This window comes from Paramormyrops kingsleyae, chromosome 1 (genome assembly GCF_048594095.1).
Source record: "Paramormyrops kingsleyae isolate MSU_618 chromosome 1, PKINGS_0.4, whole genome shotgun sequence".
In the NCBI taxonomy this organism is placed as follows: Eukaryota; Metazoa; Chordata; class Actinopteri; order Osteoglossiformes; family Mormyridae; genus Paramormyrops; species Paramormyrops kingsleyae.
In genome coordinates this window covers 71,228,694-71,243,352 of record NC_132797.1, presented here as the reverse complement: position 1 = coordinate 71,243,352, position 14,659 = coordinate 71,228,694, and the positions used below count along the sequence as shown (strand labels likewise).

The 14,659-nt window shown below is 43.9% G+C and overlaps 1 protein-coding gene across 5 annotated transcripts in view; it reads left to right on the top strand.

The window, feature by feature from the left end:
- LOC111844286 (syntaxin-binding protein 5-like) overlaps positions 1-14,348 on the top strand; it is a 52,101-nt gene extending 37,753 nt beyond the window's left edge. For 2 of the 5 annotated variants that reach the window (XM_023812756.2, XM_023812667.2), the window contains exons 23-30: positions 3,881-4,081; positions 5,712-5,813; positions 7,912-8,151; positions 8,489-8,849; positions 9,918-10,080; positions 11,601-11,712; positions 12,015-12,235; positions 12,329-14,348. In XM_023812756.2, the coding sequence (XP_023668524.2) occupies positions 3,881-4,081; positions 5,712-5,813; positions 7,912-8,151; positions 8,489-8,849; positions 9,918-10,080; positions 11,601-11,712; positions 12,015-12,235; positions 12,329-12,370 (1,442 nt within the window). In that variant the 3' untranslated portion in view covers positions 12,371-14,348. Of the gene's footprint in view, positions 1-2,241; positions 2,296-3,880; positions 4,082-5,711; positions 5,814-7,911; positions 8,152-8,488; positions 8,850-9,917; positions 10,081-11,600; positions 11,717-12,014; positions 12,236-12,328 lie in introns of all 5 variants that reach the window. The other 3 variants (XM_023812952.2, XR_002838385.2, XM_023812828.2) reach the window with 3 other exon arrangements.
- The last annotated feature ends 311 nt before the right edge of the window (positions 14,349-14,659 follow it).

Sequence of the window (14,659 nt, the reverse complement as noted above, 5' to 3'; positions counted from 1 at the left end):
TTTCTGATTTGGATTGCAATCGAAGAATGTATTGCGGAATGGACCCAATCCTGCACAACACGTTAACAACATGTTAATAAATGGCTTAATTTTACCTCCTGCTCCTATCATTTCAAAAAGCCTGTTTTTTTATACATATTTCCTTGTCCCACATAGATCACATTTATTTCTGCATTTATTTATTTGAATCTGTTTTGTATAATAGAGGTTCTGTAACATCACTGCACAGTGTCTGTGCAGTGTCTGTGATTGTGCATAATGCAGTTTTACTGAGAAAATACCACCTACAGTAGATGTTTCTACAAAGGTCTGCTGCCTCCAACTTTAGCGAGGCCTTTTCAGGAATGGTGTTTGGAATAACGATTTTCACAATAATATTATTATTATGATTATTATATTCTTGGCCTATGTAGGTCAGTTATTCGAAACACATGTTAGCTTGCTCATTATAACATGTATAAGGGCACATTTTGCCTTTTATTTATAATATTACCTTCATTTAAGGGGTCATTGTACAGAGGAATTGTCTTTCATTATGATAAACAGCATGTTTTTGGTCTGCTGACTATAGCTGAACACAAGTATAATGAATATTTTCATTTTCAGCTGGTCTCTGAACATTTTTCCTTTTCAGAATCGAGTCATCAGTTAAAGAGAATGTCTTTCTTCACAAATAAGCTTTGTCAGATATAGTATCTGCCTGCAGTGTAATGTGTGTACAGTGTGTAGGGTCAATCTGCAGTGTAATGTGGACAGTGTGTCGTGTCAGTCAGCAGTGTTACATGTGTGCACAGTGTGTCGTGTCAGTCTGCAGTGTTACATGTGTGTAGTGTCAATCTGCAGTGCAACATGTGTGTACAGCCTGATACCCAGTAAAAATCTGCGTTACCTCAACGTTGGTATTTTGTAGTGATTATCATGTTGTGAAAGTGCACAAACACAACAGCGATGAGTGTAGATGATGGATAGTGTATATTGCCAATTGATGTGACAGGTGAAAACTTCGATCGGGTTGTGGAACCTGAAAATATTAACCTATTTCAAAGATATTTTGCACGTTTAATAACGAGGTCCAGTGACAACTTTTCCGCACTATTGGAAATTTTGATTTTTTTCATCCCACCCTAGTGTGCACAGTTTGTAGTGTCAGTCTGCAGTGCTACATGTGTGCACAGTGTGTAGTGTCATTCTGCAGTGCTACATGTGTACACAGTCCATAGTGTCAGTCTGCAGTGCTACATGTGCGCAGTCTGTAGTGTCAGTCTGCAGTTCTACATGTGTGCACATTCTGCATGTCAGTCTGCAGTGCTACATGTGTCCACAGTCTGTAGTGTCAGTCTGCAGTTCTACATGTGTGCACATTCTGCATGTCAGTCTGCAGTGCTACATGTGTCCACAGTCTGTAGTGTCAGTCTGCAGTGTTACATGTGTGCACATTCTGCATATGTCATTCTGCAGTGCTACATGTGTACACAGTCCATAGTGTCAGTCTGCAGTGCTACATGTGCGCACAGTCTGTAGTGTCAGTCTGCAGTTCTACATGTGTGCACATTCTGCATGTCAGTCTGCAGTGCTACATGTGTCCACAGTCTGTAGTGTCAGTCTGCAGTGCTACATGTGTCCACAGTCTGTAGTGTCAGTCTGCAGTGTTACATGTGTGCACATTCTGCATATGTCATTCTGCAGTGCTACATGTGTACACAGTCCATAGTGTCAGTCTGCAGTGCTACATGTGCGCAGTCTGTAGTGTCAGTCTGCAGTTCTACATGTGTGCACATTCTGCATGTCAGTCTGCAGTGCTACATGTGTCCACAGTCTGTAGTGTCAGTCTGCAGTGCTACATGTGTCCACAGTCTGTAGTGTCAGTCTGCAGTGTTACATGTGTGCACATTCTGCATGTCATTCTGCAGTGCTACATGTGTACACAGTCCATAGTGTCAGTCTGCAGTGCTACATGTGCGCACAGTCTGTAGTGTCAGTCTGCAGTTCTACATGTGTGCACATTCTGCATGTCAGTCTGCAGTGCTACATGTGTCCACAGTCTGTAGTGTCAGTCTGCAGTGCTACATGTGTCCACAGTCTGTAGTGTCAGTCTGCAGTGCTACATGTGTGCACTGACCAGGGGTTTGGAGCCCTTAACCTGCACAGTCTTCAAAGTCTGTCCTTTTTTGCAGGCTTCACTTCTGCAGTATTTCAGCTCTTTATTACAATTAACATTCTGTCCTATTTGTTTTATTTCAGTTAAGGGGCCAGGCAGAAAGTTAAGTCTGCCGACTGATCTTAAGCCCGATCTTGGTACGGTAGGGGGAAGCCAGCGGTTCTCACGTGTCATTTCACACGCTCTCATTCTACTGGCCTCCTTTCTTGATGCTCTGAACTTGTTTCCTGCCTTCTGCTCTAGCAAGACACTCTCACTCTCAGCATCATAAAGCACAAATGGATACTGTGTGACATTTTTCATTTAAAGAATGTTGTATTTAAAATAATGCGTTTCCAAGGCTACGCCGTTTTCCATGCTCCCATCTTTGGCTTCCGGAGGCACCTCCAAATCTCACTGCATCGTCATACCTGACTTCTCCTCACCTGGGCTGTGACACACTCTTATCACCATAATTCAGCCTTTCTTGTCACGTGTCTCCTGGATGTGCTTTATCACCTCTGTGAAATGTTTAAGACCATAATTATGTTAATTCTCTGGGACGGCCCTCTGGATGCAGAGAAAAAAAGGGTTGGCTGATGAAATGTTGCTCTGACCCAAACTGCTGCTGCACAAAATGAAGATCAGTAGTTGATCCGTCTAGTCCTAGAAAGCAGAGGACAATAATATATGGCTTAAACCAGTTATTAACTGGAAGAACGACAATTGTAATGAACAGTACTGGGGAGTCCAGGGCAGTCAAAGAAAATGTTTTAAAGGCATTTATCTGGTTAGTATATTTGCTCAGAAAGAACATTTTAATTTAAGGTTAAAAATGATCAGTAACATGCTGAAAAATAAACAAGAATTTCATATGTTTTCCAAAAAGTTGCTGACCTCTTGTTGGATGGCTAGATGATCACTGCTTCAGATCCCAAACCTCTCCTCAGGGTACCCCAGCCATTCCATGTATTTATTACATTTCATCACCAGCCAAGTCATTTATTTAATTTGTTAAAGAACCTGGTGAGCTGTTGTTAGTGGTCAAGTCAAAAAAATTCAGGGACATATCAGATGGTTGCTGCAGGTACAGGGGTGACTTTAGCAGAGGTTTTGAAACGGCTAAGCTGACCCACTCTGACAGACAGAATATCCAACAGGAAGATCATTTAAACATCACTTTCTTTGACTGCCTAAGACTTTTGCACAGCACCCTACATCCCTGGTATAGTATCAAAGTTAGCATGTGAGTGTTTCCGAATGCCATACTGTAGGGTCATATGCTTCTGCTCTTCTGTGCAAGAGTACAGTGGAGCTGCTGAGGAAAAGCACAGTCGAATGAATGGATGTATGGGACAGAACACGATTTACATGTGAGTGTCAACACAGATGGCACCTGTAAGTGAAAGTATAGCAGAGCAGATGGAACAAAGCAACATTCATTTGCTCATCACAGGTGGCTTTAGCAGGTTCTCCTTGGCTGGAGACTGACACACCAAATGTGATACAGTGATGTAGTAACCTGGGCTCCAGCCCTGGGACTGATCCATTTCCCCTTTGCTCTTCTAACCTGTTTGTATCACACTTCCTGTGGCTTTGGGTCTGATTTATCCTAATCTACTCTTATTTTCAGTTAAGCCTTTTCCCTCGGGTGAGTACCTGTCTGTCTCTTTGCTATTTGCAAGAGCGTGCAAGTCTTTGCACCAAGACCGCCTCGGTTTAACACGTTGGCACTGTTTGCAGATCACGTGAACGGCCAGTGCTCCAGCACGGCGGCCCAGTCCACGGCTTCAGCCAAGCTCACTGGGAAGTTCTCGGGCGCGACGGGAACCACGGGCCCTGAGGCAGTTAGGCTGGGTCGCCGGGGACCGGGCCGGCCGCCCTTTCGCAAGGCTCAGTCTGCCGCATGCATGGAAATCTCCCTGCCCGTGTCCCACTCAGAAGGTTTGTGGGTCCGCACCTGCACAGACAGTCCAGTTGAGCATAAAGAGTCACAGCCACATATTATTTATTATAATATATTATAAGCTTGTTTGACACAAGGGTTGTGATTTGTTAAGATTTGACTTAAGATTTTCCACATCTTTCCTCCATCCACTGACCATGGCGATTATTAAAATAGCATAGTCTGAGATGACAGGGTCCAAGTCACCTCCAAAGACCTTGTCTGTGTTTAACTTATCTTGCTAGGTCTTGAATGAGTTTTTTTATTCCTTGCTGTTTAATTAAAGGGAGATCAAATGTCCTTTTTACAATGTTAAGCCATACCAAGCTGTTTTCACTAGCAATTGGTGGATAAAGAATGAGGATTTCAGCCGTAGTCAGGAGCAGGAAACATCAGGAGTGTTTCACATTCTATGACTGGCATTCTGTGACTGAGCTGGCATTCTGTGACTGACTGGCATTCTGTGACTGAGCTGGAATTCTGTGACTGACTGGCATTCTGTGACTGAGCTGGCATTCTGTGACTGACTGGCATTCTGTGACTGAGCTGGAATTCTGTGACTGACTGGCATTCTGTGACTGACTGGCATTCTGTGACTGAGTTGGCATTCTGTGACTGAGCTGGCATTCTGTGACTGAGCTGGCATTCTGTGACTGACTGGCATTCTGTGACTGAGTTGGCATTCTGTGACTGAGCTGGCATTCTGTGACTGACTGGCATTCTGTGACTGAGCTGGCATTCTGTGACTGATTAATGACCATCGTACATCATACATTGTGCAATGGAAGAGAATAGATATGAAGTCTCACACTGGTGGAGGCTGTACCAAAACTGGCACATGTGTTCAAATCCGGAGAAAAACCCTCACAGAAGTGGCGTTACCAGGATGTAGTTCCAGCCAAAGCGACGTGGCACCCTGGGCTCGCTTCACTCCCTTAGCAAACACAATGTTACCTGCTGATAGCGCAGGTTTGAGAAATAAATGGCTCCATGATTCCTCTGACGCTGCAGAGTTGGGCTCACTTGAGGATGAGTATGAAGAAGTTTGATTTATTATCTGTCTCTGAAGGGGGTTTGAATATCCCCTGTGGAGACTTCAGCATCTAAATTTCTGTACCTTCCGTACCGGTTCACTCAAAGTTGACCTAGCAGCCTGTGCCACTATTAGATCAAAACAATACTTTTGAAATACTTATTATAGATTAGTGGAAGAGTGCTGGGGGGGGGGGGGGGGGTCTGCATTCTCTCCCTTAGCTGTGTGTTTCTCTGTGTATATTAATTTATTGAAATTTCCCAGCAGGATCACACACAATTGAAGGTCAGATTTCAGCAGGGGGATCAAGTAGATGGTAGATGCGAGGAATTGCTCACAGTGTTGTGTTGAGTTCTGTTACCTTGAGAGTGAGTTGCATTACTCAGACTGAAACATTACTCCAAGTGAGACATTACTCTGAGGAATTACCAAGGCCCAATCTTTGAGTTCCTTCACTTGTGTATAATGAAGCCTTTTCTCTACTTCTGTTTGCCTCCAGTATCTTCCCCTTGCTTGTCTATAAGTGATGAGCACTGCCTACCTGTATGCCTTTCTTTGTGATTGTTGGGTTCTGCCCGGCTGTCTCTCTGGTGAAGCAGGGTATGCGTCCCGGCGGGCCATGCTGCAGCAGCTTCACGGAGTCAGCATGTATTCACACGACGAGCACCACGGTGCCGCCTATTCCTGGAGTGAGAGAGGTGAGGGGGTGTGGCTTTTTGGGTTGGCCCCACCCACTTTCTATCACATGACACCCAGTGTTTTACTGTTTATTGTTGTGTTGAGACTAGGGTTGCAAAATTCTAGGAATATTCTTGTTAATTCCCATACTTTCCCGTTAATTCCCATGGAAAGTTTCTAATGTGGAATATTTCCAGAATTCCCCAGCTTAACTTCCCATGGAACGGAAAGTTTCAGGAAAATTTCCAGAAATTTTCCAGCCCTTAGCAACCCTAGTTGAGACTGAAACAGACTTATTTGTTTGTCTGAACAGTTTATGTCCAGGTGCATGCGGATGTGCATGTGCACAACTGCAGATGTGTAAAATTCTTATATATATTTATGTATTAGGGTGGCATGTGACCTTAGTAGGTAGCAGTGATGCCTCACACCTCCTTGGTTGGGGATTTGAATCCTACACTGTCCCATGTCTTCCTGTGCTATGTGTGTTTCCTCCAAGTATTCCAGTTTCCTCCTGAAGTCCAAACACATGGAGCAGGCATCTGTATTTATTAACCAAATCTTTATCATCATTGTACATCTATAATGAAACTCTGTATGCTTTCTCCACCTTTGCGACATATTATAAAAAAAATAACATTCATCCTTTTGTAACTGCTTATCTTATTCAGGGTTCTGGAAGGTCCAAAGCCTATAGGTGAAAGGCAGGGAATAACCCAGGATGCGGCACCAACCCATTGCAGGGCACTCACACTCACACACACACACATGCGCTCACACTCACACTCACACATGCGCTCACACTCACACTCACACATGCGCTCACACTCACACTCACACATGCGCTCACACTCACACATGCACTCACACTCACACACACACATGCGCTCACACTCACACATGCGCTCACACACACATGCGCTCACACTCACACACACACATGCGCTCACACTCACATACACACGCTCACACTCACACACACACATGCGCTCACACTCACACATGCGCTCGCACTCACACATGCGCTCACACTCACACATGCGCTCACACACACACATGCGCTCACACTCACACACACACATGCGCTCACACTCACATACACACGCTCACACTCACACACACACATGCGCTCACACTCACACATGCGCTCGCACTCACACATGCGCTCACACTCACACATGCGCTCACACACACACATGCGCTCACACTCACATACACACGCTCACACTCACACATGCGCTCACACTCACACATGCGCTCGCACTCACACATGCGCTCACACTCACACATGCGCTCACACTCACACTCACACATGCACTCACACACACACATGCGCTCACACTCACACACACACATGCGCTCACACTCACACTCACACATGCGCTCCTAGGGGCAATTTGGCAACTCCAATTAGCCTCAGCATGTTTTTCCACTGTGGGGGGAAACTGGAGTACCCGGGGGAAGCCCCATGATGACATGGGAAGAACACACAAACTCCACACACATGGAGCTATGGCAGAGACTCGAACCCAGTTCCCAGAATTATGAGGCAACAGTGCTAATCACAACACCACCCTGTTTTATAAACAATAAATTAAAAATAAACTGAAAATAACAATATATGCAACATGGACATACAGTGTGTATCTGAATATTAATCCAAAGTGCAGTAGTGAAATCATATATTCTGCAGTCATGTAGTTACATTTTGGCAGCTCGTGGAGAGTGAGCATGTGACCTGTGATGGATCAGAATCCCTGTCTTGTGTCCTGTGCTGCCTGCAGTGTCTTGTGCTGCCTGCAGTGTCTTGTGCTGCCTGCAGTGTCCTGTGCTTCTCCTGCAATCATTACCAGCATAAGCAGTTGGAAGATGGGTGCATGGATGTATTTGCAAATTATTTCTTGCTTGTTTATTTTCCTGATAATTTTTTATGCGTTTTTGACCATTAGTGTAATAGTGTATGACCCTGAATGATGGTGATGTTCAGTTGTTTGTGAACGACATCAATCTCCAGCTCTCTCTCTTTCTCTCTCTCTCTCTCTCTCTCTCTCTCACACACACACACACACATGCATGCACACATATACACACTGACTGTCATGCCCTGCCATGCTGCAGAATCTCGTGAGAGCTCCTTCAGTCGCTCCCGGAGTTCTAGCATCTCAAGCGTGGACCGAGAGGCCAAGGAATCCATCACCGCATTGCACTTCATGGAGTCGTTTGCCCGCAAGACGGACGGCGCCCCCTCACCCAGCCTGTGGGTGGGCACCAGCCTCGGTGTGGTGCTGGTCCTGGCCGTGTCAGCATCTGCGGGAACCCAGGAGAACCAACAGGACTCTGTCACTATGTCGCCTAGTGGTGAGTGAGCCCCAATAGGGCTTTGTCTTTGACTCATGTTCTGTCCTGATAGGACTCTTTCCCTGACAGAATTTCTGTCCTAATAGGATTCTATCTTTGGCTCAGGTTTTAACCTAAAAGGGTTCTGTCTTAGGCTTAGACTCTGTCCTAAAAAGATTCTGTGTCTGGATCTGGTTCTATCCGAATAGAGTTCTGTCTCTGGCTCAGGTTCTGTCCTAATTGGGTTCTGTCTCTCACTCAGGTTCCTTCTTAAAAGGGTTCTGTCTCTCACTCAGGTTCCTTATTAAAAGGGTTCTGTCTGTCTCTCTCTCTCTCTCTCTCTCTCTCTGTCTCTCAGGCACTGTGCTAATGGTCAAAGGTTCAGTTCTGAGGTTTGCATCCCTGGACTTTAATGGTAGCCTAATCCACACCCCATATGAGGTGTGGCAGGACCCCCACCTCCAAGAGAATCCCGAGCGCAGCCGCAGGTGCAAGCTGCCCGTTTCCCGCTCGTCCTCACAGGACGTCCCTGGCGAGGGCCACCTTGCGGTGGTATGCTCAGAGAAGCAGGCCAAAGTGTTCCTGATGCCGGCGCAGACCTGTCTGTACGCCCACAGCATCACCGAATCATCCTTTGTGCTGTGTGCCGACATGGTGTCCATCTGCAACAGCGTCTGTCTGGCCTGCTTCTGCGCCAACGGCCACATCATGACCCTCAGGTGACGCCAGCTGAATCCTGTCACTCACCGCTGTTCTGTGGCGTGTCGGTCAGCTGCTGGCTCGGGACGAACTTTTGTATCTGCTTGAAAGTGTTGGAAATTCACAAGGCCGTCAGTTTCTGCTGTGGAACTGTTTCATTTCTCTTATGTACATTTTTTTGTTAAAAATCAAGAGCTGTATAGCAATAGCAGACATCGGATATTCCAGGAGTCTCCCGCAATTTGACAGCGGCTCCCGCGACACCCGCACATGACAAGCAATGTCCTGAAAATCTGTGATTCTGCTGTTTTTATACCATCCTACTGTCCAGACATGATACCAGGGTATATCAGGGTACAGCACGTCTGTGAGGCCTTGAGCAAGGCCCTTAACCCCCAGCTCCCTGGGCACCGCTACGGGTGGCTGCCCTTCGCGGACAGCTTACTCTACAAAGAGCAAATTGAGAGAGGCGTAAAGACAATTTCCCCACGGGGATCAATAAAGTATCTATTATTATTATTATTATTATTATATTGTATTTTGATGGTGTTTAAAAAAACAACAACCCTATTCTGGCATTAAACCAATAAATATGCAAATTGGGGGCTGGGGGGTAATTTTCAATGAAAATACTGTGGTATTCAGTAATACCCCCAAAACCTACCCAGCACCCCTCCCCTCGTGTGTCTAAGGCTGGATGCCTGTTGTAGTACATTCATAGTTGAGGTAACTTTAGAAGTAACAGTTAGCACAAAATGGAATTAATACTTCTGATGGTTCCTGATAATTATTATGTATTTATTATAACTAATACATATTATTGCTCATACGGTTAATTTGTCTTACACAGCTAATACTTAATTACTAGAGGTGGAAAGTTCAGGTCCAGAAAGTACAAATCCAGACCAAGGTTTGTTTCAGCCCACCAGTTGAGTACTCTGTGACTGTGACTCTTTGGGCTCGACTGGTTGGTTGAAGCAAAACCTTGGTCTGGATTTTTACTTCCTGGACCTGAACTTTTCATCTCTGTTAATTATTGAAATAGGTACTCTTTCTGCTTTGGTGACATATATGTTCTGTTTTGGTAGCCTGCCTAGTCTGAGGCCCCTGCTGGATGGCAGCTATCTACCCCTGACAGACACTCGCATCGCCCGCACATTCTGCTTTGCTGGCGGCCAGGCGCTCTACCTGGATTCCCCTACCGAGATCCAACGGGTCACCTACAGCCAGGAGATCTGTGACAACCTGCAGGTCGGACATGCCTCTCTTATCATACCTCAAAACTAAGAGCTGTTTGTAAAGCAGGTCCTGGGCTGCATTGCCATGCCTGGTTTTAGCTGTCCAGTGTGTGCCTGTACGGATTCTCGGTTGTGTATGCACATCAATGAGAACTGAGCCATTACCTTAATTTTGCTTTAAAAGGAAAAAAAAAACAGTCTTTCCTCAGCACTTCTATTTTTATTGATTTTACTTTATTTATTTATTTTAAACACTGGCACCCTACTCAAGATACATAATTGGAAGTATGCATGGATTATTTTTATATTAAAATTAACCATTCTGAGCATGTATACTCGTTTTCAATTGGGCAATTCAGAACGTAATCTAAAGACAAAGCACCGGATACCAGATTTTAATAAGCACAAAATCAGAGCAGTCTCATCCTCTGAGAACGCCAGGCGTCTATCTCCAAAGCCCTTATCAGATCATTCCAACCATAATGCAGCACGTCCCTACAATCTGCAGCAATCCAGACACAATAAGAGAAGAAAATTCTGCTGCTCTACTGTCACCTGCTGGCAGTGTCCTGCAATGACATCATCATTTCAGGCTCCTTACCAAAGCTACATATACCTACATCAATTTTAAACCCATTTGTTGGGATTTTATGCCTCAGTTGAGTATCAATATGGATTATTTAATATATCAAAAAGTATATACAGATTTTTTTTTGGCAGGAAATAAGCTATATTGTGTGACCATTTATTGTATGGGAACATGAATGTACACACACTGTCTAATGTAATATCTTTTATTTAATTGCTGACATCTGGTATCCCATAGGGATTACCAGCCTGCTTGTCTCTATTCTCTTTGCCAGGACCTGAGCTACAGTATGAGCTATCAGTCATCATGTATCGCCTTTATCAGCTGTGACTCACCTGCCAACATATGTGTACTCTGCTCTCTGTGACTCACCTGCCAACATGTGTGCACTCTGTTCTCTGTGACTCACCTGCCAACACGTGTGCACTCTGTTCTCTGTGACTCACCTGCCAACTTGTGTGCACTCTGTTCTCTGTGACTTATCTGTCAACACGTGTGCACTCTGTTCTCTGTGACTCGCCTGTCAACACGTGTGCACTCTGTTCTCTGTGACTCACTTGCCAACGTGTGTGCACTCTGTTCTCTGTGACTCACCTGCCAACACGTGTGCACTCTGTTCTCTGTGACTCACCTGCCAACTTGTGTGCACTCTGTTCTCTGTGACTTATCTGTCAACACGTGTGCACTCTGTTCTCTGTGACTCGCCTGTCAACACGTGTGCACTCTGTTCTCTGTGACTCACCTGTCAACACGTGTGCACTCTGTTCTCTGTGACTCACCTGTCAACACGTGTCCTCTTTGTTCTCTGTGTCTTATTTGCCATGTGCCCACTCAGGTGACCTGTGTCCCTTTACCCCATGTGACTCACCTGTTGATCTATGTCCCTGTGTCTTCCACAACTCACCATTGAACCTTTGTCCCCACCTGTCCTCCGTGGACTTTAGGATCTGCTGGGTGAATTGTTTATCCCACTGGAGACCCCAGAGGTGCAGAACCGTGGCTTCCTCAAGGGCTTCTTCGGGAGCAGTGTCCAGACTTTGGACAGGGAGGAGCTGTGTAAGTAAGCATCCCATCATGGGCAAGTGGGACCTGCTTATTATGAAATAAAATATAAATCCTATTTTCTTAAATTATTTTTTTTTTTTACATTATATCTTCACCTCTTTTACCAGTTAGCCTCAGGGATAAGAGATTTGCTTTGGTATCCTATGGAGTCTAATTATTACCTTCCTCATATAAACTCATATTAAACCATAAATAAACCCATAAGGCCTCCATAAAACCAGAGAACCCAAAGAAAAACACTAAACCCGTAAATAAGCCCCATGTTAGGCCACACAAATGCTCTGTCCCACTAGTCGGGGAGGCTGCAGCAGGGAAGGCATCACGCAGCTTAGCCCAACACATCCCTGGCCAAGCGAGTGTGGAGATCCTGAGGGGAGGCGCCGGAGGAGTGGTGGGGGAGCTGGCGAAGGCCCGGCTGGCCCTGGATGAGAGAGGGCAGCGCCTGGGAGAGCTGGAGGAGCGAACCTCCCACATGATGTCAAGCGCTGAGACCTTCTCCAAGCACGCCCATGAGGTACCATCACCAAGACACCGTCACCATGGCGCGGTCACTATGGCACAGTCCCAGGGTAGTCCATTTTGCTCATGCTGTCTTTCTCGTCCACAGCTGATGTTGAAATGCAAGGACAAGAAGTGGTATCAGTTTTAAATGTTCCACCTGCTGGACTTGCGCTGTGTCGTGCGGCCATGTTGACATTGCAAGGACAAGAAAGAGCGTGTTGTCTGCCAAAAAGAGCGTGTCGGATGCTTCTTAGTTGGAAAGATCGGAGGTGAAGTGCCAGACACTGTAGATCATGAAGAACTGGACTGAGACTGAGAACTGCATGAAGATGTCCTTCTGTTTCCTGTCCACCCTGGACTTCCATATGTCTCAGTGTCTGAGTCCCTGTTTTGCCATATTTGGGGGGGGGGGCGGGGGTTCTTGTGTCCCTGAGGTCCTGAATTGTAACTTCTCTAAAGATAAGAGCTGAAGCAGACTGCACAATGAATGTGCTTTGAAAAAACAAGTTATATAAAAAAGGGTAACTATAAAATGACGCTTAGGAAGTATATTCATATTCTTTATGAAAAACCTATATCTACCCACGTTGACCAAAATATATATATATTTTCTTTTCTCAAACAAAAACTGTGTTTTATATTCTGAATTGGATCTGCAGTGTGCTGCAGTGTTTACCTTTCAAACTGAAGGTGTTTGAATCATGTCTAAAGTGTCTGAATGTTATGACTCAGGGAACATTCAGCCCTCTAGCTGTTTTTTGTGTTTCCATAGATATTAGAACTGGCACATAATCATGAAGAAACTATTCACAGTTTTCATGTCAAAGTGCACAGTAGTCGCATGACCTTAGTCGGTATATCGTGAAACAGTTTTAGCACAGCTGAAAAGGGTGTTAAACATAACACGCTATACAGACACAATCATGAAGATGTACAGAAAGCTTTTATATTTGACTCAGTCAACCGTTCAGTAGTGTCTGATGAAGATTGACGTTTTTTGTCAGTGATTTTGACATGTGTAAGGCCTTGAGATGGTTTATTGCAGTGAATCCAGTGGATATAACCTGTCTGCCAAAGCCAGTGACTGTAGTACAACTCTTCATTTGCCTCACTTACCATTAGCTGTCTAAGTTATGGTAGCAAAATTTGCACAATGATGTCACACATTTCTCGTATCTGCTAAAACTGGGTATAAGTTAAAAAGAGGCATTAAAAACAAAGACCAAAATGTGTGATTAACAGATCATTATGGACTTCCATGAATAGTATCACTATTATGAAAACAAGTTGAAAAGTTCAGTCTTGTAGTTTTGTGGTATACATATACAATCGAAATCAAAACTAATGTTGAAGCTAAATTTGGGTCTGCCTGTTGTTTCACTTTGTTATCGCTTTGTCTATCGCTTGCTTCTGTGGTAACTTTCCAAAACCAGCTGATAATAAGAAATAACTTTTTAAATTTACATTTGTATAATGTCTGTTGATATTTGTAATGTTTGTAATATTGTGCAATAATAATTATGTTGTGTCAATATTGGCATATAAGTTGAAATATCCTCACATTCCTTGAGGACTTAAATTGCCGAAATTCATAGTAGTTGCTGTTTCTCAATTGAACTATGGACGTAGATTACATTTAGGTTAAAACGTGTGAAGAAAATGCCATTAACCTATGTTTTGATATGACAGTATTTTTTTCAATGTCTACAACATCTGTGCTTTCTTAAGAAAAGAAATGGCAATTTGCTGGACCAGACCTAATTGTGGGAAATACTCAGGACCGAAAACAAATTCTCTCAGTATTAAAGGATATTTGCAAAACAGAATCATACCCCCCTACATACCTATAAATTTCAAAATTAGACCATCTTTTATCGCTCGCCATTTGTGGTAAATATTGGTCTATTTTAGTATCTTTTCTCATGTGTAACGTACAAAAACTCCATCAAGCATTACAAATGATGCAGTTAAAGTTAATAAATTTGAGAATAGTGCATTTCTGAGGGTCCTGTAGTTTTTATGTTTTTAAGACCACTTCGTGAAGTTTAAGAAAGATATAAAATTTTTAGCCTTTTGTGTGTCTGAAAAATATGACGTGTCATTAAATATTCTTGTATTATTGGTAATACTTGTGTTGAACATATCAGTGCACTAACTTTAATGAATAAAGAATGATAATAGAACTGCTTTTGATATAAAATATAAAAACAGGATACATAACCAATAAGGTATGTAGGCCTGACTGTATTTTTAATAGACAGGGCAGCACTTCACAGCTGCCTCTTGCCAAAACTGTATTTGAAATTGTATTTTTGTTATAGATTTTTTTTTTTATCAGAGAAGAAAGAATTCTCCTGTCAAACTAGATTTACTGTCTTCTGTTTTTTTTTAAACTGATATTACTGTAGTCATGGGCGTAAATTACGGGGGGGGGGGG